Here is a 25,678-nt window from a genome sequence, read left to right as displayed (position 1 = left end):
AAATTATAATTAGTGATATAAATATTAATGTCACTTATGACAATGTTAAACTTAAACGTGTTGGAACCTATTAAATATAAATAATTTTTTTCAAGCAAATCTTTAATTGGGAACTTAAGACAGTAATTATGGGACAAATATGGAATAGACTTTTTGATATTAGGAATGGTGCTGAATTTTTGCCCCAACTTTTACAAAGTAAATAACACTGTAAGGTCTCACCTGAAGCTTAAGAAGCAGAGATGACCTTCGAGCCTCGCTGATAACGCTAAATGCTGAGTTTGCGTTCTAACTAACGTTGGGTTGAGAGTCGAAGAGCAAACTGGATGACACATCAAAACTGCTGTCATTTTTCAACGCCTTCTTTATCGTCGAATCAATGTGAGGCTGTTTGGTCTTGAAGTGGTTAGTAACACACTCTGATGGGTTCACCTATAGCACCTTGTTGCAGATGGAATTCCCATCTGAGGCATGCCCCAGGGATGTACCATGCTTGACTCTTCACAACGAAGTTGGTACTGCCTTTCTTTGTTAGCAACTGCGTCAAAAATAAATGCATTCTCTTTGGACAGTTTGGACACCTGAGAGGACAAACCTGGACTGTCCCTTAAGTTTAGACCATCCAGGAGTATCCCCGGTGGAAAGCTTACACTTCTGACTTAAACTCTTCAAACATTCCCGTGATTTTTTCCTGTTCCTTGCTGCAGGTCTGTTTGTCCCAAAAAGAATGGAATGAGTTATCCAGCTTTGTATTTTTTCGTAATATTCAATTTAATGTCAAACAGCGAGAGCTGACTGTTAGTGTTACCATAACTGCTGCAATACCTTTTTATGTCTGTAACACTTCTACCACCTCCGGCACTTGAGTCTATCAAACCAATCAGGGCTCAAGTGCAGACTCAACACGGACATTGCGCTTGTTGAGAAAAATGTACAAACACTCTATGTGCTCAGAAATTGCTATGGGATGGAATTGTTAAACAATGCTGACTCTTTGATGCCGGAGGTCAAATGGGAGGAGCTAGGGGTCAGGGGAGGGGTCGTGCTTGACTGGGGCTCCAGCGGGCCCGACTTGTGTCGTTGCCGTACCAACTCTATATCAAGGCTGGTGCTCTTCTAAAAACATGGGTAATATGAAATAGTAAAACAGGTTTATATTACAATCTATAACAAAATATGCCTCTTGATAGGATGTGAAGGATTTCAGCGGCAAAACTTCAGTCTCATGAGTTTTGAATCTGGAATTTCACTGGTTCCTTGTCCGAAATAGCATGACATTTGATTCAGTCAAACCATTTGGTACTCAAACATCTAAATTGTTGGTCAATACTATATTAACCTGTCAATTCATAATTTATATTTTTAACTTGCAGATTGATGATGTAATTTTAAAAACCAATATGCATCTCATTAATATTATAAGGTGTTTTCCCAGATTAGCAAGTCAACATAATCAGGGAGGACAATGTCCCACTAGACTGGATTTTTATAAACAGTAGACTTCCTTTCAAAGAAAGATAACTTTAAAGAGGAAAGTTTTGTCCCTGATTATCCTGAGCGGACTGCACAGGCTAATCTGGGACAACAATTTAAGCGCATGTGTTTAGCCCTATTTTCTCAGAGCGCGGCTTATTTAGCTTTTTAGCCACTTCTTTCCTGCATAACAATAAAAATATCAGGGAACATCAACTTGTTAAAACTCTAATATGTTTAAATGGTACTCGTTCTATTAAGAACTTTTCTTTTATAATGCCCTCACTGATGTTTTACTGTACATTTATGTTTCAATAAATTGGAGGCAAAAAGTTAACATTAATGTCTTCTCAAAGTTAAAAAAACACAAACAAAATTTTACCATGCCAGATCCTTGATTGTTAAAATCTGATTAAATTTACAAAAGAAAAACATTCAAAAGTAAATTAATATGTAACGAAAGTTGAAGACAAAATAAGACCGCAACTAAAGAGAAACAACTCACTGCTGATGCAAATCTTCAGTTACTTCCTTTGTTATTGTAGGCTAAATAAATAAAAAGCAACTTAAGGAAACAACTCACTGCTGGTGCAAATCTTCAGTTTCTTCCTTTTTATTGTCCGTTAAATTAATTAAACAGCAATTAAAGGGGAACAACTCACTGCAGGTGCAGATCTTCAGTTCTCTCCCTTGTTAGTGTCGGCTAAAATGCAAACCCCAAACATGGAACGGCCACATACCCCGACATCACTGGACTTTGATACGGTCGAGCCTTTCACCAGACAGTTGTATTCTTTGCTGAGCAGTAGCTGTAACATGGAGCAAACCAATATGGAATATGGAAGCCCAGTTAGTCTTTTGAACTAAAACGTTAGTAATACACCAGCAATATTTTTCCCCAATTGTTTAAAGTACCTGAACCACACCAATTGGGAATAATAAGCCTGCTAATACCTGACAATTGGACAATTTGCAGTGTGAAATAATCTTCAAATTGGGAATTATGGGTCTTTTTGATTTCATGGAACTTAATTTCACAAATCCATCAACATATTCTTTTACATGTGTTTTTAGTGAAATGTTCAATTTCGGTGCTCATTTTATTAGTCCAATAGCATATAAGAAGGTGCCTTTTACGTGTTCTTTAAAAAGAAGAAAACACATGACTGTTCACATACACCTGGGAGTAAAATTCTAAGTAAAAGGCCACTTAACATAAACAACTACCAGCTAACACAACTAGTTTGCCCGTACTGTGAAGATGCCCAAAACTCCACATTTTCACAGTAACTAATACCATGGCACCGGTTTTTCCAAGTAATTTGCAAACATTAATTTGGTTTCATATGTTCAGTTGAGGAAAAATAAATGTTTCAGTTTAAAAATAACCAAAATCCCACAAACACAAATCAAATCACAGGGCTTGTTTTGTGTCATCCTTGTGAAGGGGCTGTGGCCCCCTCAGTATGTGAAAAAATGAGTCGCAAACTTTTCAAAATTGTGAACAAATGAGTCACAAACTGTTTAAAATTGTCAAAAAATGAGTCGCAAACTTTTCAAACTTATGAACAAATGAGTCATGAATTGTTCAAAATTGTCAAAAAATGAGTCGCAAACTTTTTACAATTGTGAAAATTTGAGTCACAAACTTTTTTAAATTGTGAATATTTGAGTCGTCAAATTATCAAATTTGTGGTAAAAAACAGCCATTACGTAAGAAAGAAAAAAAGCTCTAAATGTTCATGTCCCTTCCAGACAAAAAAACGTGCTGACTGACACAAAAAATTGGGTCCCCATCAATCAGATATATGTTGACATAACATTTTGGAGTTTTCAAAAAAATTACTTTTTTCTGGACACGTAAATTCATGGATTTCTGATTCTGGTGTTATGTGTTTGAATTGAATTCATGAATCAGTAAACCCACAAATTCAACGACAATTAATGTCCCACAAATAATAACGATTTTACAGTTTATAAAGTGTTTGCAATGCTTTATTTAAGTTTATTTCTACTATACATCAATAGCTTCTCTACATACGTTTTAATTGTATTCTTGCATTTTTTCTTCTTTCTTTATTTAAATAAATTAAGATTTCACAATCTAATAAGACTATGTTTACTAGCTTGACTACCCATTTACAGTAAGTAATAAATATCTCATACATTCCTAAGATAAGTATCGTTCAACAATTGTTTTTAATTTGCATGTACATGTACATCATTGTCTCATATTTGTTCTCATCAGAATTTATAAATACCCCTCTACAACAGATTTGAAGTAGACTTAACTTAAGCCCTGTTCTGGCAAAACTGGGCTTAATGCATGTGTAAAGTGTTGTCCCAAATTAGCCCGTGCAGTCCTCACAGGCTTACCTGAGACGACGCTTTCCATCAAGACTTGATTTTTGTTTAGAAGAAATCCCTTTAAACGAAAATTTCCTAAAAGCTGAACTATCATACTTGGATTAGTCTGTGTGCACACTGCATAGGCTTACCTGTGGATTGCACTTACAATGCCCCGTTTTCCAAAAATGATGCTCACATTATATCACCTTGTAAAACTCTGTAAAAGATTGTAGACTGTCTTCCTAGATTAGCATGTGCAGCCACACAGGCTTATCATGGAATTTCATTTAAATTAAAAAATCCATAAAGGGAAATGTGTTGTCCCTGATTTGCCAATATGGAATATGCAAACTGCACAGGCTAATCTGGGACAACACTTTACACACATGCATTAAGTCCTGTTTTCCCATGCAACCTTACATTGTTGCCATTGCATGCATGAAAACTAACTCTAAAGCTTTTATTACACTGTTCTTGGAATAAGGCCGGGGTCTTTCTTATTGAGAACAAATACATTCCATGGAATCATATTTATAAGCTTTATTAAATATCTCACAACTTTATAAAAACTCAAGGCCTAATGAGGATGACAGAAATTCTCGGGATGTTGTATAACTGAGGTTCCTGTATGCTAAGTTGGAAAGCATCGAGCTGAAGAAGAGTTTGAGTTTTTGATCCTCAGGTAAAACAAGTCCTGCTGTAAACATGATATACACAATAAAAGACGCCATTTTATGTTTTGTTAAATCATATCATTCTTGTCAATTTCATCTTTAACATTCTTAATACACAGGTTACACTGTAAACCATTATTATTTGAGGGACATTATTTATGTTGATTTTAAGGGTTCACTGATCCACAAATTTATCACACACAGAAAAATAACTAACACAAATTCATCATTTATTTTTCTGAACTGAGAAATCCACAAAATAAACTAATGTGAGTTTACACTATACAAACAAGTTAAGAGGATATTTTATCTTAAGTAAATTCATACTTTTCTTTTCCACCTCATATTTTTTGCATTCTTAATACATAGGGAATACATAAGCGGGTCTTTTCCTGGCATATTTATGGGTATGTGAAACGGACCCATAAGCAAAGCGTTTTTCTTTCTTTAACAAAGGCAGTTTGTAAAACATGCATGCCCCCAATATGGGCTGTCAGTTGTAGTGGCAGCCATGGTGTTAATACGTTTTTTGTCACTGTGACCTTGCCTTTGACCTAGTAACCTGAAAATCAATAGGGGTCATCTGCCAGTCATGATCAATGTATCTATGAAGTTTGATGATCCTAGGCCTAGGAGTATTCTTGAGACATCATTCGGAAACAATTTTACTGTGTCGAGTCACCGTGACCTTGACCTTTGACCTAGTGACCTGAAAATCAGAAGGGGTCATCTGCGTGTCATGATCAATGTACCTATGAAGTTTCATGATCCTAGGAGTAAGCAGTCTTGAGTTATCATCCAGAAACCATTTTACAGTGTCCAAGTCACCGTGACCTTGACCTTTAACATAGTGACCTGAAAGTCAATAGAGGTCATCTGTGAGTCATGATCAATGTACCTATGAAGTTTCATGATCCTAGGCATAAGCGTTCTTGCAGGGGGTTTTATCTGATTTTTGGGAAAGGGCCTGGCCTTTTTTGAGGGGAAAAAAATCGCGCAAAATACTGGATTTTGGGGGAAAAAATCACGCGAAACGCCGGATTTTGGGGAAAATAAGGAAAGTCTTAATTAATCAATTCAACATATTTTGCTGTTTTTAAAACAAAATCAAGGCAACAGATAATTTAATTATGCAATATGTTATATTTTCTACACTGGATCAGTTAACTTATGTATTAAAAGTAAAAAAAAAAAAAAAAAAATTTTTTTCTTAAGGTAAAAAAATGAAGTCTGGGGGAAAATTTACCTGCTGAGGGGAAAGAAAATCTGAGGGGAAAGGGCCGATTTTCGGCGGGTCCCAAAGAAGGAAAAAAAGCCCTGTCTTGAGTTATCATCCAGAAACCATTTTACTGTTCCCGGTCACCAAGACCTTGACCTTTGACCTAGTGACCTAAAAATAAATAGGGGTCATCTGCGAGTCATGATCTATGTACCTATGATGAAGTTTCCTGATCCTAGGCGTAAGTGATCTTGAGTTATCATCCAGAAACCATTTTACTGTTTAGGTCACTGTGACCTTGACCTTTGACCTAGTGACCTGAAAATCAATAGGGGTCATCTGCGAGTCATGAACAATGTACCTATGAAGTTTCATGATCCTAGGCGTAAGCGTTCTTGAGTTATCATCCGGAAACCATTTTTCTATTTCGGGTCACTGTGACCTTGACCTTTGACCTAGTGCCCTCAAAATCAATAGGGGTCATCAGCGAGTCATGATCAATGTACCTATGACGTTTCATGATCCTAGGCGTAAGCATTTTTGAGTTATCATCCGGAAACCATTTTTCTATTTTGGGTCACTGTGACCTTGACCTTTGACCTAGTGCCCTCAAAATCAATAGGGGTCATCAGCGAGTCATGATCAATGTACCTATGAAGTTTCATGATCCTAGGCATAAGCATTCTTGAGTTATCATCCGGAAACCATCTGGTGGACAGACATACAGACATAAGGACGGACCGACCGACATGAGCAAAACAATATACCCCCTCTTCTTAGAAGGGGGGCATAAAAAGAGAATTAGATCTCAAAGTGTGGATTAAAAGCGTTCATTGGTGACACCACATGTCTGCACATGTGTAGATACAGTTATTACGACAAGGGCTGTTTGTAAAACATGCATGCCCCCCACATGAGCTGTCAGTTGTAGTGGCAGCCATTGTGTGAATATGTTTTTTGTCACTGTGACCTTGACCTTTGACCTAGTGACCTGAATATCAATAGGGGTCATCTGCCAGTCATGATCAATGTACCTATGAAGTTTCATGATCCTAGACCTTAGCGTTCTTTAGTTATCATCAAGACACTATCTGGTGGACGGACAGAAGGACCGACTGACAGGCCGACATGTGCAAAACAATATACCCCCTCTGCTTCAAAAGGGGGGCATAATAAGTGCCTTATGATTAATATGTCTCAATTATATTTCAATAAGATCTAAAAAAAAGTATATTACTAGCATAATATGATTTTATTCTTTTAATTTTAAGTATTAGAAATAGTTATATTAAATTTGTTTTTCTGAAATCGATGGACTTTTCGCACGAAAAAAATAAAAATCCCAAAATTGCATTTTTTCCCAAATTGGCCATGAAAAGGCCTGATAATTAAAAACGTCTTCGTTACCTTCTGTGTATTCAGGTCATCCTTGTCCACCACATCCTCAGCATCCTTGTCCTGACTCAGCAGCGACTGGAGCAGCAAAATAGCTTGATGTTTTTCTTGTATGTATATTTAGGACTCACACAAATTTATATAAATGTAATGAAAATCAATAACAATGCTCAACAGCATAAAATATGGCAAATCAATAAATCTCACATCAAGTATTACCTTTCTGTAAACATTGCGTAAAATATCAATATATGCTTCTTCAAAGATAACTTAAACAATATTTTATTTAAAAAATATTCATCCATATACATTTTTTACATGGCATGGTGTTTATAGAAATGAAAGTCTCAAAATAGCCTCAGTTGCTATGTACATGTGCATCTATGTACAAATATGAAATTTTCAGTTGAAATGCTTTGTTTTTTCATGCACAGTTTACAAGAACTAAATGTTAGGACCATAATGACACAAATGATATGACAACATAACATAATATGCATTAAATCTAATGTTCCAACAAAACCCCTCACATTGTATAATCAGATAACAATATGTGCACATAAATTATTTGTATCTTTCACTACACACTTTACGTTGTATTGTAACATCACACACTACCATGTTCGTATGCTAAATAACACATTGTCATTAAAATACTAATCACTAATTACAACAACTAATACATACATGTACACACTATTCCACTCTGAACACCAGGATTGTGTTGCTATCCCACTGTCCCACAATGATGGAGGATGTTATGCTGCTGTAGCAGACTGACCGTGGGTCCCACACTCCATCCTCCCATGTAGCAAGATTAGCCAGCTTACTCTCTCCCTCCCAGCTCACCTGTAGTACAGTGTGGGACCAGTCTCCACAGACCAGCAGCACCTGGCCTGCAGGGGTCACATGTAGACCAGATGGGCGCAGTAGTGCTGAGTCTGGGTATGTAGCCAGGAGTGTGCCATCCCTGGCCAGGGTGAGAAGCTTGTCCCAGTAGCTGATGATGTACAGCCTGTCTCCTGTGGGACTCACAGCACACTTGTATACTGCAAAACAGAGTAACATCAAGATATTGAATTACTGTCAATGTTAAATAATCTTATTAAACATACTGCAGTGATATTGTATTACGCATATGTTGCTATAAAGAGGCCTTTACACATCTAAAATATATGCATACATTTCAATAATTTAATAGTTAAGCGTGACAATAAACTTCAGTAGCAGAGCTATTTAGTTAACGTTTGACATGTTGAAATGCGACTGTTGAGTAAGATATGAATTGAAGCAAAACAAGTACACAGATGGAAACAATTACACATACTGAAACAATTGAACAGTTCTATCAACAGGTAGACATATTGTACATGTACAATCATTTTACAACCACAAAATTAAGACCAGGTCAGAAAGTGTCTCTCTCCCAGGAACACAGTTTCTATTTATAGACATGTCATGTAGTGACAGTCAAAATACTTCATTACTCATGTTTATAAATCAATATTTCTGAATCTTGTTTTGGCTACAATGTACTGTAGCATTCAAAGGGCACATATGAATTATAGAACAAATATTTTATAATACATCAGCAGGTTTTCTGCTATTACATCTGAATTTTATTTTATTATCATCTCACAAAGTATGTAACTATAATTTATATTATTATTTTTTCAAAATAACAAGATAAAGGCCTAATGGGTCAATATTTGTTGATTAAAAAAATAAATCCCAACTCGGTTCATTTTGTCAATAAAAATTCCCAAATTTGTCATTGTATGGATTTAAAATAACACTTGTCATTGTATGGATTTAAAATAACACAATTTGACTAGACTCCTTTGTCCACAATGGCTAGACAAATCCCTGTACATAATACACATGTTATCAGGATGGATTCACCATGATTCTTACCTGTCCAATCAGCTGATCTATCTTGGTAGAGACTGCAGATCAGTTTGCCACTCAATGTGTATTTGTACAATTCTTTACCAGAGGTGACAAAAAGGTCTCCTTGGTGATGGGTAATACATGTACATTCATGTTGTAACTGAAACTTCCTGCCAGAGACAAGCTTTCCCTGGTTGACAGTGATAAACTGGACCTCATGTATCTTGCTATCATGGTCATTCACAGCCACTGCAACCTCACTGGATGTGATCAAACATATGTCATCTGGCCGAGCATTCACATCCCAGTGATTCACCACCTGGTACTGCTGGTTCAGCAGCCAGATCCTCTTTTTCTTCGAGTCTGCGACCAGCACCTGCCCATCAGTCAGAACACATATGCCTGCAATACTACATTCATATGAAACACTTGGTATTCTCACATTGTGCACAGACTTCCGCTGGACGTTAAACGCCTTGCCTGACTTTCCTAGCAGAGTCAATGCCTGCTGTATTATATGCTTACATTTTATGCTGGCTATAAGACAGAGCTCCTTATTATCTCCAATTTTCTGAACAAGTTCATGGAATTGTGACAAGTCATTGTGAAGAGTGGTGCATTTATGAATAGAACTTGTAACTGACCCTTTAATGCTTATAACTTCATCTTTCATCTCGTTAAGTTCCTTCGCAGTAATATTATCAAATTCATTCACGATAGAGAGAACACTCCTACACATCTCTTCTTTTAAATATTGCTCATTTCCGCCTGATGTACCCACAGAACTATTATCACATTCATCTATATAAGTATTTAAATTGCCACGCATTTGCTCTATCATAACTGCACTATGTTCCTTGTATGTTTTCTGCAATGACTGAATGCTGGCCTTCTGACTGATCTGCAGGGTTTTAATTTCCCCCAGGACAGTTTCCAGCTCCACTGACATCCCCTCCAGGCCAGTGGGCTGCGAGTTGGTCAGCTCCGAAATCTGGGTCACTTTACTGCACTGGCTGAAATAAACATGTACCAGCAAGGAATAGTCAGTGATATTATGTAATGCTTCAAACAAGTATAAAGTGTCAAATAAAAACATACATGGACAATAAATTAACGCTTCTTGGGCTGAATATGGGGGTATATAGATTTGCACTTTTCCATCCATCTGTGTGACTTTTCTGTCATATATAACTCAACATGTATCCCTGCAACTTTACAAGTACAGTAACCAGGCATGTGAGCTAATGCTCACCTCTATATGTTGTTTCTGTTGTTTTCATCATAATTGTAGTAATGTCTCATATTTATACATAAATGACATTTTAGAATATGTGTAGTGTAAAATAAACAGTATTGCTAGAAGAGGACTAACACTTTACATAAATATTTATCATTGTGTAATTTTACCCACATGCATAGTTTGATGTCTTTTTTCAACATACCCAGAGTTATGGCCCCTGTTTAGCAAAGAAATCACATTTAAAATTGTGTTGTGAGTAACTCAAAGAGTACAGCTGATAGAGGGATGAACTATTCTTAAAGTATAACCCACAGGGCCCTCACACTACTTTGGGGGAAGGGGTCCGCAGCCCTTAGGAGGGGGAATTTTCGCGGTGTTTCCCTTTTTGGGGGATTTTTTTACTTACTCTCTCATTATTTCATTTGTACATGTTTGCACTATATCCATTGCATTTTTCATAATTTAGTATGTTTGAAAAGATTAAATTGAAACAGAATTGAGATATAATAATCATGAGACACATCTTTCTATAAAAAAAAAAAAAAAAAAAAAAAAAAATTTTTTTTTTTTTTTAGGGGGAATTTTTCCCCCCAAAAGGGGAAAAAAGTATACTTTTCAGGTGGGACTGCCACCGAAATTCGGCGGCAGATTTGATAGATTGAGGGCCCTGACCCACCATGTAAAAGTATGCACCTTGATATTTTTTTTAAGTTTTTTTTTTAAATAAGAAGAGTTATGTGACAATCCCTTTAACCAAACGATAATATTTTTTCAATTGTGAGAAGCGTTACTCAAATAGAGGGATACTTCTACAGTAACATAGTAATTGTCAGGTTAACGTGTGCAACTCCATATGTTTGTTCATAATTTAAAGACATTTGTGCAGTTGTGGGACAAATTGGATTGTAGAGGTATCCATGTACTAAGAATACATTTCTAGTAGTTTATAATGTTTTCAGTTTTAGTATCATTGTACACCTTGACCACACTATCCATAATAACACATGCAAGAAAAGATCATTAATGCTCTACCATCCCACAAAAAACAAGCATGACGTATATTAAATGTCTATTCCCAAACTCAGTATGTACAGTCTAGCCTGTGATGAGCGACATATGACATGCAACCTGGTCTACTATCTCCCAATATTTGTTGTTATTTAACCTCTTGTGATTATTTTGCTATTGTTGTTGTCATGTGATCTATTTGTGGAAAAGTAAAGACGCCATTGTTAAATGTTTGAATGGTCTAGTTAGCGTGTGCAACTCCATATGTTTGTTCAAAATGTTCCTAATTATTCTTGAGTAATCATCAGGAAACCATTTTACTGTTTCGAGTCACTGTGACCTTGACCTTTGATCTAGTTACCTGAAAATCAATAGGGGTCATCTGCCAGTGATGATCAATGTACCTATGAAGTAAGCATTCTTGAGTTATCATCCGAATACCATTTTTCTAAGTTGAGTCACCGTGACATTTTAATTGTCAGGTAAACTCGTGCAACTCCATATGTTTCTTCATAATTTTTTGACATTAATGAAGTTGTCTTAAATGGGTTAAAATTCAATGATTAAATGCATTTAATAATGGCAGTACTGTAATATAACTTTTATCATAATTGAAAATCTGCTTATAATATTATTATGGGTATAACAGGAACTAAAACTGACTACTAAATCTTTATAATTTCATGTTATAATCTTCTGTGACCTTTGACCAATTGACTTTAAAATGGATTGACCTCTTAATTTTTCTCTATGTAAACATAAAACATGTTGCCTGGCTGTAGGTCAAAGCATTCCTTAGATATATTGTAGAACACAATTGGTCTACGGACCAACGGACTAAAGAACAGATGCAAAGCAAAATGACCCTGCTTCTTACAAAAGGGTCCTCTATTTCTAAATATAGTCCGAGTATTATCATTCTAGCCTGTGATAAGCGTCTTATCAAATGCAACCCAGCGATTTTTCTTCTTCTTTATAAAGTACCTATAAAAGGTAAACTTTCCCAATTGAAGAAAAACTACGAAATTCCAAATTGCTGTCTGAAAATTTCCAAAAAGAAAGGCAAATTAATTCTTTTTTTTTCAAGAAGTGCATTTTCTGCAAGTTAACAAACAAGTACAAGAGGGCCATGATGGCCCTGTATCGCTCTACTGCTGAAAAAGGCTGAACATTTTCTTGGCGTGTGCAAATACTTAAATATAGGCCCTATTTAAGCAAATGTACACTTTTGTGACCCCCTGGGCTAGGTCAAATTTAACCCCAGGGGCATAATTTGAGCAAACTTTGTAGAGGACTACTGTATCTCACTACATACGAAATGTGGTAGCCCTAGGTCCTAGAGTTAAGGGCAAAAATATTTTGAAAGTTTTCACAAAATAAGCAAGATATAAGCGTACACTACGCGCCCCGCGATTTTTGCCTAAATCACCGACCACCGCTTTAGGGCCGACATGGCAAATCGCAGTGATTCGCCGCAAATTGCGGTGAATCCACTCTGTGGTTGATTCACGGTGATTTCACTGCGACCATCTGGCGATAAAGATCAGCTGTAGAATCATTGCGAAAACACCGCAAATCGCCTTGATTCGCGGTGACAACTAGATTTAAATTTCAACTTATTAACTAATGTCATCACTATTGACGATCACATTAGATCGCGAAAATGTATTCCAATATATAAGTAAGTAAACACCGTACTTGCTGAATGTCAAATCCTGATTTACAAACAATATCTTTATTTGTTGAAATAACAATTGTACAGTACGGCTCACGCAAAACCAACAAAGTTCGCGGCTACAGATTCTTTTGTTCTCGAAGTTTCTCCGCAGCCACAACGAGTATTCACTTCGAAAGAAACAGGTACAGATAATAACCTGATATTTTTACTTCTACGCGATTGTTTTAACATTTCGTCAGCTTCTCTGCATACTTCATACAATTACAATCGGATGTCATCTGTCAATGATTGTGTAGGTCAGTTACCATACCGAGGAAATTTTTATAGTTTAATATCGGAAACGAGACTTGCTTTAAACGTCGAAATAAACGATATCTATTTGCTTGAGAATTGCTCAAATACACAGACGACACATATATATATAAATAATGTTGACCATTTGAATAAAATCAAATGTTGGTTTATTTGTAAAATTAATACTTTCACTTCGTCCTGATTTTCAGAAAATGACTTACATGTGCATCTAAATTTAAATTTACATATTGCTTCAGGTGATGTACGCTTCTCCAATCGCCATTGGGCTGCTAGATCTATTTAATAAAATAGAAGCGTGTAAAATTCATTTAATGAAACATTACTAATCGTTTGTCTTTACAATTTCTTGAGCAATGTTGAACAGCCTATACTTTTGAAAATGGAAGCTGTGATCATTCGGAATTATCGTTATTTTAAATGTTTCAAACATAGTTTGTTACACTTAAAATTAGGCGGTGAATTGTTTGATTTGGTGGCATTCTGTTTCATTTCGGACCCCATGCAATTTTTCAGATCATAATCTCTTTGCTTTATTACTCGAACTTGTTAGTTTCTGACCACGTGTGCTACTAAATGTAACCATAGGACTGTGTATTATGGTCCATGCAAGTTGCTTGGACCCGTGTTGAATGATCCTTAAATGTTAGATATCTACACTGTAACTCCAATATAGTGCGGTCCGTTATAACGCTGTGTCCAATATAACGCGGGGGGTCCTTGGATCCCGTTTTTTCTCCAACCTTCCATTTCTGATTCCAATCCATGTTATGCAACTACATGTATTTTCATAAATTCAAAGAAGCCAGCGATCACAGCTTGATTGCTTTATCCGTCCGTTTAACTGATTTTAATCGATTTGAGGTTAAACGACACTCGACAGCTAATTGGTGTTAATCTGTTGTGTAATGTCAATAAAGGTGTGAAAACTCGCGAGTCAGTGTTTATTACATGTATTCCCTATTAGAGCGGTTCGGTGCGCTAATTTCAATAAGGCAAGTGCAAGCGGTATATCAAGTTAAAGTTATTTGAAACGATTACCTGTTTATGTTTTGTATTTATCGTGTATTGTATTTCATTGTATAAACTATGGCTGTGTAAGTGTGTTATCGTTTATTATATGCTACACATGCTTGATAAATACAAATATCTTTGTGTGTGTTTAATGTTTCAGTACGTATACGAAAAATAAATTTAAAAATCCTGACGATTTATTTACATGCTAACGCAGTGTAATAGTTAACAGAGATGCTATTAAATTTTTGCCCGTTATCAGAAAGTCCACGGAAAGCACGTTTTTTACATGCTGCATATGACGCAATAAAACATTTCTTTGTACATGTATCGTGTTGCATTCAATCTAAATTTAAATGCGCTCGTCCAATGAAAGCTGTGTCCCATAATGCACTGTACTAATTTTTCTGACAAATGGCGTAGGCATATGAATTTGTTTACGAAGTTCGTAAACATATTTCTTGTCATAAATGTTAAACATTATTTTTTCGTAAGTGATGTAATTATATTGGATTATCGGATAAATGTGCACATTAGAAAAGCGGTATGTATACTGTTATCGTTCGATTCGGTTTATATGCATGTATTTGCGGATGACAACACAGCATGACGATACACAGGACCTATATTATAGGCTATACTTTACCTGTTTTTATAGCCCCTTAAATAAATAAGCTCAAAACTTATAACGCTGTCCGTTTATAACGCTGTTGCGTGGCTTGGACCCCGTCATCCGCGTTATATTGGAGTTACAGTGTAGTTGTCCGCCTGGGCAAGTGCAAAAAAGAACAAAGAGCATTTAATTTAGACTTTAATTACACTTTAATTGCTCTAATCATTTTGTTAAATGTTCAAAAATAAAAAAGGTTTTGTGGTGTATCATTTTGATCTTTATTAAAAAATATGAGGTTTAAAGTTAATGTGATATTTCCTGTTTGGGCAAGTGGCTTTACGTTCAGGGCAAGTAGATTTTTTAAGTTCTTGCCCAGCAGGGCAAGTTGGTTTTTAGGTTAATGTAGAGCCCTGGTTGGTTTGTACAAAAGTTCTACTGAAAACCGCCGACTGCATCTTTGTTTTATTATCCAATCAAGCCCCAAACATCCAATATCCGGTGTATTACCAGAAACAAACTTAAGATAAGCACGCGTTGTCTGTCAAAACAATGATTGTATAGCTGTTACCCATATATGCTCTCAGAGACTTTTATTTTTTAAAATTTAAATTGCTTAAAACATTTAAAATAACGATATTTATTTTCATTAGAATTGCTAATATATATATATATATATATATATATATATATATATATATATATATATATATATATATATATATATATATATATATATATATATTATATATAAAAGTTTGACAAATTCAATAAACAGATATTGGTTTATTTTCAGAAAATAAACTCACTTTCTTGATTCCCAGAAAATGATGTGTAAATGTTGCATTTAATCTAAATATAACTTAAGTTGTTTATTGGTCGTTGAAGAAGATCATGAACTGAACATGACACTTAAGTGTGTAGTCAGTATACAATACAATAATTGTTTGAGTAATAAAGGAACTGAAACATCGCAACGGTTACAATACAGCGTGTATGACATTCTTTAGGACTCTTATCATCAATATTAACCAGAATTCGCTTTTAAAATGGAAATAGAGCATATGCGGGATTATCGAGCAATGGATAAAGACGGAAGAAGTTGCATGAATGTGATTGAGACAGTTGAAACGTATGTATCGGGGAATCGAGAGACTCGGAGAAAATACGACGATTACATTACAATCAGTTATGAGTTCTCCATGGCTTCAAACTGTTAATTGCATAACCAATAACGCAATTATCACTCCTCCAGTTGCAGCATCATACAGCTAGGTATGAACACTGTTTTGTTTTATACGCAGCATTTAAAAAGTAAAAAATAACCTGTTACGCACAATGTTAATGTTTCATTTGATTCTGAAATGAGCTTTCTTAAATTTGTAATCCGCAACACACTTCCGAATTTTAATGCTAATGCTACATTAACAAATTCTAGCGTCAAATAAACAGTGCTAAAATATCCTTTGTCTCCATAAAAAGCGCGCGAAATTATGCAGACATGTACAACGTTGCATGGAAAGTTTGGGTGTATTTTGTGTTGTATAAAAACATTCATCATGTCAGATGATTTATGCGTGTTCAATGGGAAAAAAAACGCCCCGATTGGGCGTTATTTCATCACATCTTTAAATGGTAACAAACGCCAAAATGTACTTGATACTTGAGAATACAAAATGTAATTGCGAATGTGTGTGTGTCTTGAGAACTTTTATCGTAAATATTTACCGGAATTTCCTTTAAAACTGGAATATACGGAATTATCGGGTAATGATTAGCGATATCAACTGCATAATGTAAACGAAATGAAACTAATTTATATACACATAGTCAAACAATAGTTATAATAAGCTGATAATTAACAAAACAACAATTAAGTGTTGGTTATTGATGTGGCTTCATCTGCTAATTGTCTCAGCTAAAATATAATTGCAAAAACAACAAGCAATTATAAATCAACCAACTGCTGGATTCTTGACCACTCGTATGAGCCAACACATAATTACATGACATTTATGTGTGAAATACATACACTATGGGCAGGAAACAAACTAACTTGGCCAGCCACATTAAATGTGCTTATATGCTAATACATGTTGTCGTAAAAATAAAAACCAAAACAAATATGTCTGTTGATCGTTTTAATATAAAGACAATAATCATACAGTGCAATAAATGCACTCAAAGTAACTTAAAGTAATTAAGCCAATTCTATAAATGACAATGGCAAATGATTATTGGAATTTTATTAATACATGCCTGTGATAATCGTATTTTGTTTTAATTAATTCGATTTTTTTTATTTGCATTCTTTTAAAATAATTATTATTTATATCCGGATGACAGCAATTTCTTTAGAAATGGGAATGCAATCACTAAAAAAAAACAACAGCATGTTTTTTTATTAACTAATTAATCTTTTTTGAATCTGTGCCCATTAAATTAATTCTGATTTTAAATATAATTATAATTGTTCTTTTAAATTTCTTTGACTAACTAATCATTTAAAAAAGATTTTGATTTGAATATGCGCATGGACTCGGCGTCATGCCCCGGATCGCGGCTTGCCTTGGCATGTCTCGGCGGAAAGATGCGAAGCTTCGCTGCGAAATGCTTCAACGGCCGACTCGGCATCGACTCGTTGCGCATTGCCGCCGCGGATCGCAAAATATGTTTGTTCCACGTTGGCTGTACTGTAATTATTCTATTCTATTTTTTTTTTAAACTTTGATCAGTTTTTCCTCTTTGTTCTTTTTTTTGGTACGAATGTCGCCATGTTGTATTAGTCAAAGATTGTTGATGAATGTCCCAGAAGTGGTTTAAATGCAATGCCAAAGGCTTGAATAATGACAATAAGGATAAATCCAGAAATAAGCATTAGTGAAAAATATAATTGCCAACTAAGGCAAATGTGAAGTAAATACAAATGGACGGATTGGTCAATCAATATATACCTCACACATCAATCAAGGCCGGGGCATACACACTTTTGACTGATAAAATCCTAACAAGGGCTGTTTGTAAAACACACATGCCCCCAAATTGGCTGTCAGTTGCAGTGGCAGCCATTGTGTGATTACATTAGAAACCATTTTACTGCTTCAGGTCACTGCAGGGTTTTTTATCTGACTTTGGGGAAAGGGCCTGGCCTTTTTTGAGGGGAAAAAAATCGCGCGAAATGCCGGATTTTTGGGAAAAAAAGCACACGAAACGCCGGATTTTGGGGAAAATAAGGAAAGTCTTAAATACTCAATTTAACTTATTTTGCTGTTTTTAAAACAAATTCAAGGCAACAGATAATTTAATTATGCAATATGTTATATTTTCTACACTGGATCAGGTAAACTTTTGTATTTAAAGTTAAAAAAATAATTTATTTTTTTAGGGGAAAAAAATGAAGTCTGGGGGAAAATTTACCTGCTGAGGGGAATAAAAATCCGAGGGGAAAGGGCCGTTTTCGGCGGGTCCAAAAGACGGAAAAAAAGCCCTGCACTGTGACTTGACCTTTGACCTAGTGACCTGAAAATCAAAAAGGGTCATCTGCCATCTGCCATAATCAATGTACCTATGATCCTAGGCATTAGCGTTCTAGAGTTCTCATCCAGAAACCATTTTACTATTTCGGGTCACCGTGACCTTGACCTTTGACCTAGTGACCTGAAAGTTGCTAATCCACCGATAATTACGAGTAACGCCCATATTATATAAACTGGAATCACAGGTCATTTTTTATACTAACAAGTCATAATACTACAGATAAACATTAAGAAAACACATTTCCTCGATGAGATACATAAATTATCCGAGTAGAATTAATTGCTACGTCATGACCTTCGACATTGTATATGGCGGACGTATTTAAAATTAACATTGAACTCGTGTTCAATTAAAAAATGGCAATTCAAATTACAAGTAATGGTGATTCAATAATGGAGAAAGCATCAACTGGATGTAACAAACATTTGATAAGGTTTGTTAAACCAGATAACAAGGAAAATTTGGATAATTAAAGTTAAACTACTACTGGTAAGGCATTCTTAAGTGTATATAATTCGGACATGTATAGTAATCGGATAAACAGTAATAGATATACTAGATGTTCCATGCATTTAGATTGTGTTTTTGTACAAAAGCTATCATAGGGATGATGATAATATAATGAGGATAAATATGTGATGGAACGGTGCTACTGGTACACATCTTAAATTACTTAAATGTGTTAAAGACTTAAATGTGTTATGATGAAGTAGATTTAATGAGCATTTATTGTTTTTACAAATAAACATAGTATAGTGATAGAAATAATAAAAAGTTGTAAAATGAACATGTTTTGTTTTAGAAAAACTTAGTCGATATTGTTCGCACAAATTATTGATAAGTGTGTCCTTATCTTTGTGTACCAATTCATTAAAATATGTTGTGTTATTTATCATGGTATTTTTTATTTAATAAAGCAGTATAACTTTTTCAGATATTGTGTTACTCTTAGAGCATATTTGTATTAAAAAAATTGAATAATACAGACAAAAACACAATAAGCACGCTTCAAATTTGACCCCAGCATTTTTAAGTTTGACTCCTCAAAATTTCAGTCCAGGGGCATTGATGACTCCTGGTTTTTAAAATCTATTGAAATCCCTGATGATCGGTCCTCGCAGTGATTTTTTACAATTTTTCTCATCTGAGTCCTGAGACTCCATAACATGCAAAACTGCAAAGTCTCCGAATAAAAAAAACGAGTCAGGGGTTTTCCTCTCTTCATTGGAACCCTAACCTATGGATTTTGGGAAAAATTCTCGCTAAAATTACTGCTTTGGGAAATGAAAAAGCTGGTGTAAGTAAATATCTTTGGAAAATCTCCATGATTTTAATGAAATTTTTAATTGGGAAAGGGGCCTTTAACAGGCTCCTGATATATAAGGCTGAAAACCGCTGCTACTGCGAGTCCAAGTATTAAACTTTATTTTGTTGAAAATTCTATGCATTTTTGGGACTCACATAACTCAAAACTTTGCATCCCCAGATATTTTTGTGAGTCCAGGACGCAGGACTCACAGGTAAAAAAAAGCACTGTCCTCGATGCTCTCAAATTGCGTCACGTGATTCACACATTTTCAATGGGAATTCCCCCCATCCCACAATTCAATTTGTATATGAAATTGTGTAAAATGGCGGACATTTGTGTTTATGAAATTCTTTGAAACATTCATTGTCAATATTGGCCGTATTTTGGTTTGAAAATATAAATCGTAATAATACTGGATTATCCGGTAATGGATAGAGTTGGAACATGCAAAGATCTATCAATATTATATGTTTATTTATAGATTTAAGGAACATGTTTGTATCCATTGAAATCACAAGTAGGGTCTATTAAAATTATGAAATAAAAGTGGGACTTCAAAATTTATGTTTGGGATGTCCAAAATTTATGGTTTGGTAGTCAGGACTGCCAACTTTTAATTGCTAGCGGAAGCGCTGTTAATTATTAAAAACTAAAGGAATATAAATGTGTGAGATACCTGTGAATTGTTCCAACACATGCAGAGCAGCACAGCTGACTGTGGAAATGGCAAAACTTTGTCAGTGTTTCATCCTCATGCACCTCACACTTCCTGAGAAAATCTTCCACCGCCTTAGAAACTGGCCATTTCTTAATATCCTCCCTTCCACATGTCATATGTATTGTAAAAAACTGACTATGCAGGATAACACATTTTTTACAATAAAACCTTAAACATTTTTCACAATAAATGTCTGCAGATTCCGTAAGATTCTGCTCTAAGCAACGTGTGCAAGAAAAGTCTTCAACCATACGCAAACGTTTTGGAACCGAAGACAATGAACCTGTTGCCATTTTGTTACTGTTTATAATGTTAAAACCTTTTTGTTCAAATCGTTCAAGTATATTTCTTGTGAAATATGAAAGAAATAAAGCTAGTTCCAAAAGTTTATCAACCTTAGAAGTTAAACATAACACTGAAACACAGATAAATTCAAACACAAGATGTGCGATAAAACTTTTCAACCATAGGCCAACGTTTCACAACATTTGACAATGAACCTGCCGCCTATTTGATACTCTAGTGTATGAAGTTTTACATGTTAAAGTACATGTAGTTAAAGTATAATTCTGTTAAAATAGTCTATAATTCTGTAACCCGGATGGTTACGGCTGTGTTGTATCCCAATAAGCAAGACATCATAAATAAGATAGTTCACAGTTCACTTCTTTTAATAATGTAGGAATGCTTTTCAGTCCTTTATGAAATACATGCAGACGAGAATTCAAAAAGCGGCTAATCTTTCAGTATAAATCAGGATCTGAAATATATAAAACAATAAAATACTAAACAATAAAACAATAGTTCTGTTCTAGTGGCCTTAACATTTATTTTATATGACTCGACTACTCATATAAGATTCTGGTACAATAATGACAACAATATTCATAAATACACAAAACGCAGCATCAAAACCTGAAAAACAAGGGCTGTTTGTAAAACATGCATGCCCCCCATATGGGCTGTCAGTTGCAGTGGCAGCCATTGAGTGAATACGTTCTTTGGCACTGTGACCTTGACCTTTGACCTAGTGACCTGAAAATCAATAGGGGTCATCAGCAAGTCATGATCAATGTACCTATGAAGTTTCATGATCCTAGACGTCAGCGTTCTTGAGTTATCATCCAGAAACCATTTAACTGGTTCGAGTCAGTTTGACCTTGACCTTTGACCTAGTGACCTGAAAATCAATAGGGGTCATCTGCGACTCATGATCAATGTACCTATGATGTTTCGTGATCCTAGGCGCAAGCTTTCTTGAGTTATCATCCGGAAACCATTTTACTGTGTCAAGTCACTGTGACCTTTGACCTAGTGACCTGAAAGTCAATAGGGGTCATCTGCGAGTCATGATCAATGTACCTATGAAGTTTCATGATCGTAGGCGTAAGCGTTCTTGAGTTATCATCCGGAAACCATTTTTCAAAGTTGAGTCACTGTGACCTTGACCTTTGACCTAGTGACCTGAAAATCAATAGGGGTCATCTGCAAGTTATGATCAATGTACCTATGAAGTTTCATGATCCTAGGCGTCAGCGTTCTTGAGTTATCATCCAGAAACCATTTAACTGGTTCGAGTCAGTTTGACCTTGACCTTTGACCTAGTGACCTGAAAATCAATAGGGGTCATCTGCGAGTCATGATCAATGTTCCTATGAAGTTTCATGATCCTAGGTGTAAGCGTTCTTGAGTTATGTTCGGAAACCATATGGTGGACGGACCGACAGACATGAGCAAAACAATATACCCCCTATTCTTCGAAGGGGAGCATAATAAATTTTTGTATTTGAGGGGGGTATAATGTGGGGTATTGTCATTTATAAGATGATCTTTCAAAAATAAAAAAAGGGTTTTTTTAATATTGTTTTTGGGTGGGGAGGGGGGGCTGGGATTCTGGGTTGGGGCGTGGGGCATTGTTCGGGTGGAATCCATTGTTGTATTCAGTTAAGTGTTGTTTTGTCAAAGTATTAATAAAATCTTATCATAAATAAAGAAGTTATGGCAATTTAACTAAAATTTACTCTTGACCTTGAGAGTCATGGTCATTCAAAGGTAAAGGTCAAGTTGAACTTGGCAGGTACAGTACCCTCATGATGGTAAGAAAATATTTGCAGTTTGAAAGCAATAGCTTTGATACTTTATAAGTCAAGTGGATGTAAACACAAAATTTAACAAAATATTCAGTAACTAAGACAACAAGAGCTTGTCACAGTAGTGCCAAATCCCCGCCGAAATGTGTTTGCTTGTATGACAACATTTGTTTTAGAGAGTAGAATAATATTTGTAAAAACAAATAAAGGGAGATGATTCATTATGCTCCGGACAAAAATTAACTTTGAAATTAAATAAAGGGATATAATTCAAACACTAAGGTAGATAGAATTATGGTTCTTAGTCACTGCACTTCTCCTACTTGCCATATGTTTAAGTTTGAAGTTTCAAGTATTAATCCCTTCAGCAGATTTAGAGTTATGCTCCTGACAAAAATTTACTTTAAAATTATATAAAGGGGGAGATAATTAAAAAATTAAGGTAGATAGAGTTATGGTTCTTAGTCACTGCACTTCTCCTAGTTGCCATATGTTTATATTTCAAGTTTCAAGTAAATCCCTTTAGTACATTTATAGTTATGCTCCGGACAAAATTTACTTTAAAGTTATATAAAAGGGGAGATAATTCAAAAACTAAGGTAGATAGAGTTATGGTTCTTGGTCACTGCACTTTTCCTACATGCCATCTGTTTATATTTCAAGTTTTAAGTAAATCCCTTCAGTAGATTTAGAGTTATGCTCCGGACAAAAATTTACTTTAAAATTATATAAAAGGGAAGATAATTAAAAAACTAAGGTAGATAGAGTTATGGTTCTTGGTCACTGCACTTCTCCTAGTTGCCATCTGTTTATATTTCAAGTTTCAAGTAAATGCCTTCTGTAAATTTAGAGTTATGCTCCGGACAAAAATGTACTTTAAAATTATATAAAAGGGGAATTAATTCAAACACTAAGGTAGATAGAGTTGTGGTTCTTGGTCATTGCACTTCTCCTCGTTGCCATCTGTTTATATTTCAAGTTTCAAGTAAATCCCTTGAGTAGATTTAGAGTTATGCTCCGGACAAAAAATTACTTTAAAATCATATAAAAGGGGAGATAATTAAAAAACTAAGGTAGATAGAGTTATGGTTCTTGGTCACTGCACTTCTCCTACTTGCCATCTGTTTATATTCTAAGTTTAAAGTAAATCCATTGAATAGATTTGGAGTTATGCTCCGGACAAAGTTTAAGCCGGACGGACAGAGGGATGGACAGATGGATGGACAGACGGACAGGACCAATTACTATATCCCCTCCGAATTTTTTTTTTTTTCAGCGGGGATAAAAAAGGGCCATAATTCTTACAAAATGCTTGATACAGTTGTCTGCTCTTGTTTATAGGTTGGGGTAATGTTGGTAAAGAAGTATGCAAAATATTAAAGCAATATGTCCAGGGACATAAGAAATATTTGGGGTAGTACGCAAACTTTAACATAGATTTTAATAATATGCATATTGTAAGTGAAAAAAGGGCCATAATTCTTACAAAATGCTTGAAACAGATGTCTGCTCTTGTTAATAAATTGGGGTCATGTTGGTAAAGAAGTATGCAAAATATGAAAGCAATATGTGAAGGGACAATGAAATATTTGAGATGGTACGCAAACTTTAACATTTGCACACTTAGGCTAAAGGGAATGGAAATGCCGACGCCGGGGTGAGTAGGAAAGCTCCAATATATATATTTTATATATAAAAGTCGAGCTAAAATTAGTGAAAATCTCTGACTCGACCCCATCCCAACCCCCATTGGCCACTATCTCCTCCTACACTATTAGCATCTCAATATTTTGGTTAAGAGATTTTTTTCATCAGGGCTCAACATTAACAGTTGTCCTATTGCCCCTGACAAGTAAAAGTTGGGTCCGGGCAAGTTATTTTATAATCTAGTTGTCCGCCCAGGCAAGTGCAAAAAAGAACAAAGAGCATTAAATTTAGACTTTAATTAGACTTAAATTGCTGTAATCATTTTGTTAAATGTGCAAAAATAAAAAAAGGTTTTGTGGTGTATCATTTTGATCTTTATTAAAAAATATGAGGTTAACAGTTAATGTGCTATTTCATTTTTGGGCAAGTGGCTTTACGTTCAGGGCAAGTAGATTTTCTAAGTACTTGGTTTTGAGGTTAATGTTGAGCCCTGTTCATAACCAGATCAATGGCCATTTTAGCAAAAAATATTGTTGTTTAATTGTGAGAAGCGTAAATACAAAAATTATTGTTGAAATAGGGTTCAATGTTAAGGAACATATTAAGCCTTACTTGCACATCTTCATATTTGTTTATCATAATTGTTTAACATTTGTACAGTTTTAAGACAAATTATATTATATGGGTATACATGTACATTAACGTAAAGCATAATTCTATGTGTTTGTATTGTTTTCTACTTTAACCCTTAAAGCGCTGGAGCTGAATTTTAAAGGCCTTTGCAAACAGTTTGGATCCAGATGAGACGCCACAGAACGTGGCGTCTCATCAGGATCCAAACTGTTTGCTATTCTGATAGTATTATTTGAAAAAAAAATGAAGAAAATGCTAATTTTAGAAATTCAGCAGAAGACATTTTAGCAGACGACAAATTTCCCAGCATGCAAAGGGTTAAGTATTTGAAATCTTAACCACACTATCCATAATCTCATATGCAATCAGATATAATCAATGCTTCTCCACCCCACAAAAAGATGCTAAAGGCCCTTAGTATAATGTGGTCAGAAACAGCATTAGAGCAAATACATGTTTTTACTATAAACATTAAACTCAACAAGACTACTGCCAAGCAATAATTGTCCCCTACTGGCCCCAGCATTGTCAGAATTTTTCCACCATTGTCAGACTTTTTATATATGTGTTGCCATAGCAACCAGAAGTTTTGACGTAGGAAGAAAATGAAATGACATGCATAATTTCCATATTGCCATTTATCCATGTTTCAATTTTCATGAAAAAATATGAAGAACATTTGAAGCTATCGCAGGATCCACCATTTTCAGCAATATTTCTAATTTCAGCAATATTTCTAGTGTATTTGTTGCAATAGCAACCAGAATTCTTCACGTACATGTTGGAACAAAATGAAATGACGTGCATAATCTCCATATTGCATTTGTCCATGTTAAAAGTTTCATGAAACAAGATATGTGTTTGTCAGAAACACAATGCCCC

The 25,678-nt window shown here is 35.2% G+C and overlaps 2 protein-coding genes across 3 annotated transcripts in view; both read right to left on the bottom strand.

Annotated features, from left to right (window-relative positions):
• LOC127871207 (uncharacterized) overlaps positions 1 to 25,678 on the bottom strand; it is a 617,936-nt gene that overhangs the window by 19,633 nt on the left and 572,625 nt on the right. For both annotated transcript variants that reach the window (XM_052413945.1, XM_052413947.1), the window contains exons 6-8: positions 7,123 to 7,188; positions 2,136 to 2,282; positions 223 to 1,116 (exon numbers count right to left, since the gene is read on the bottom strand). The gene's annotated coding sequence lies outside the window, so the exon portion shown is untranslated. The remainder of the gene's footprint in view (positions 1 to 222; positions 1,117 to 2,135; positions 2,283 to 7,122; positions 7,189 to 25,678) is intronic.
• On the bottom strand, positions 961 to 20,830 carry LOC127872544 (uncharacterized). The gene is made up of 4 exons (XM_052415869.1): positions 20,385 to 20,830; positions 9,215 to 10,013; positions 2,214 to 2,282; positions 961 to 1,116 (listed from the first exon to the last, which is right to left on the bottom strand). Exons 1-4 carry the CDS (start codon positions 20,717 to 20,719, stop codon positions 961 to 963), a joined length of 1,359 nt encoding a protein of 452 aa, XP_052271829.1. The 5' UTR covers positions 20,720 to 20,830.

The sequence above is a fragment of the Dreissena polymorpha genome, chromosome 3, assembly GCF_020536995.1.
Source record: "Dreissena polymorpha isolate Duluth1 chromosome 3, UMN_Dpol_1.0, whole genome shotgun sequence".
In the NCBI taxonomy this organism is placed as follows: Eukaryota; Metazoa; Mollusca; class Bivalvia; order Myida; family Dreissenidae; genus Dreissena; species Dreissena polymorpha.
The sequence above is the reverse complement of the archived record's forward strand: the minus strand, read 5'-3'. Positions and strand labels throughout refer to the sequence as shown.

What these genes read in the sequence shown, in the direction of transcription:
- LOC127872544 (XM_052415869.1), bottom strand. Translation starts at nt 20,719, where the DNA reads ATGGCAACAGGTTCATTGTCTTCGGTTCCAAAACGTTTGCGTATGGTT. An exon ending in TGTGTTGGAACAATTCACAG is followed by an intron (nt 10,014 to 20,384) that starts GTATCTCACACA and finishes TGTTTATTTCAG; the next exon opens with CCAGTGCAGTAAAGTGACCC. An exon ending in CAAAGTCCAGTGATGTCGGG is followed by an intron (nt 1,117 to 2,213) that starts GTATGTGGCCGT and finishes CCATGTTTTTAG; the next exon opens with AAGAGCACCAGCCTTGATAT.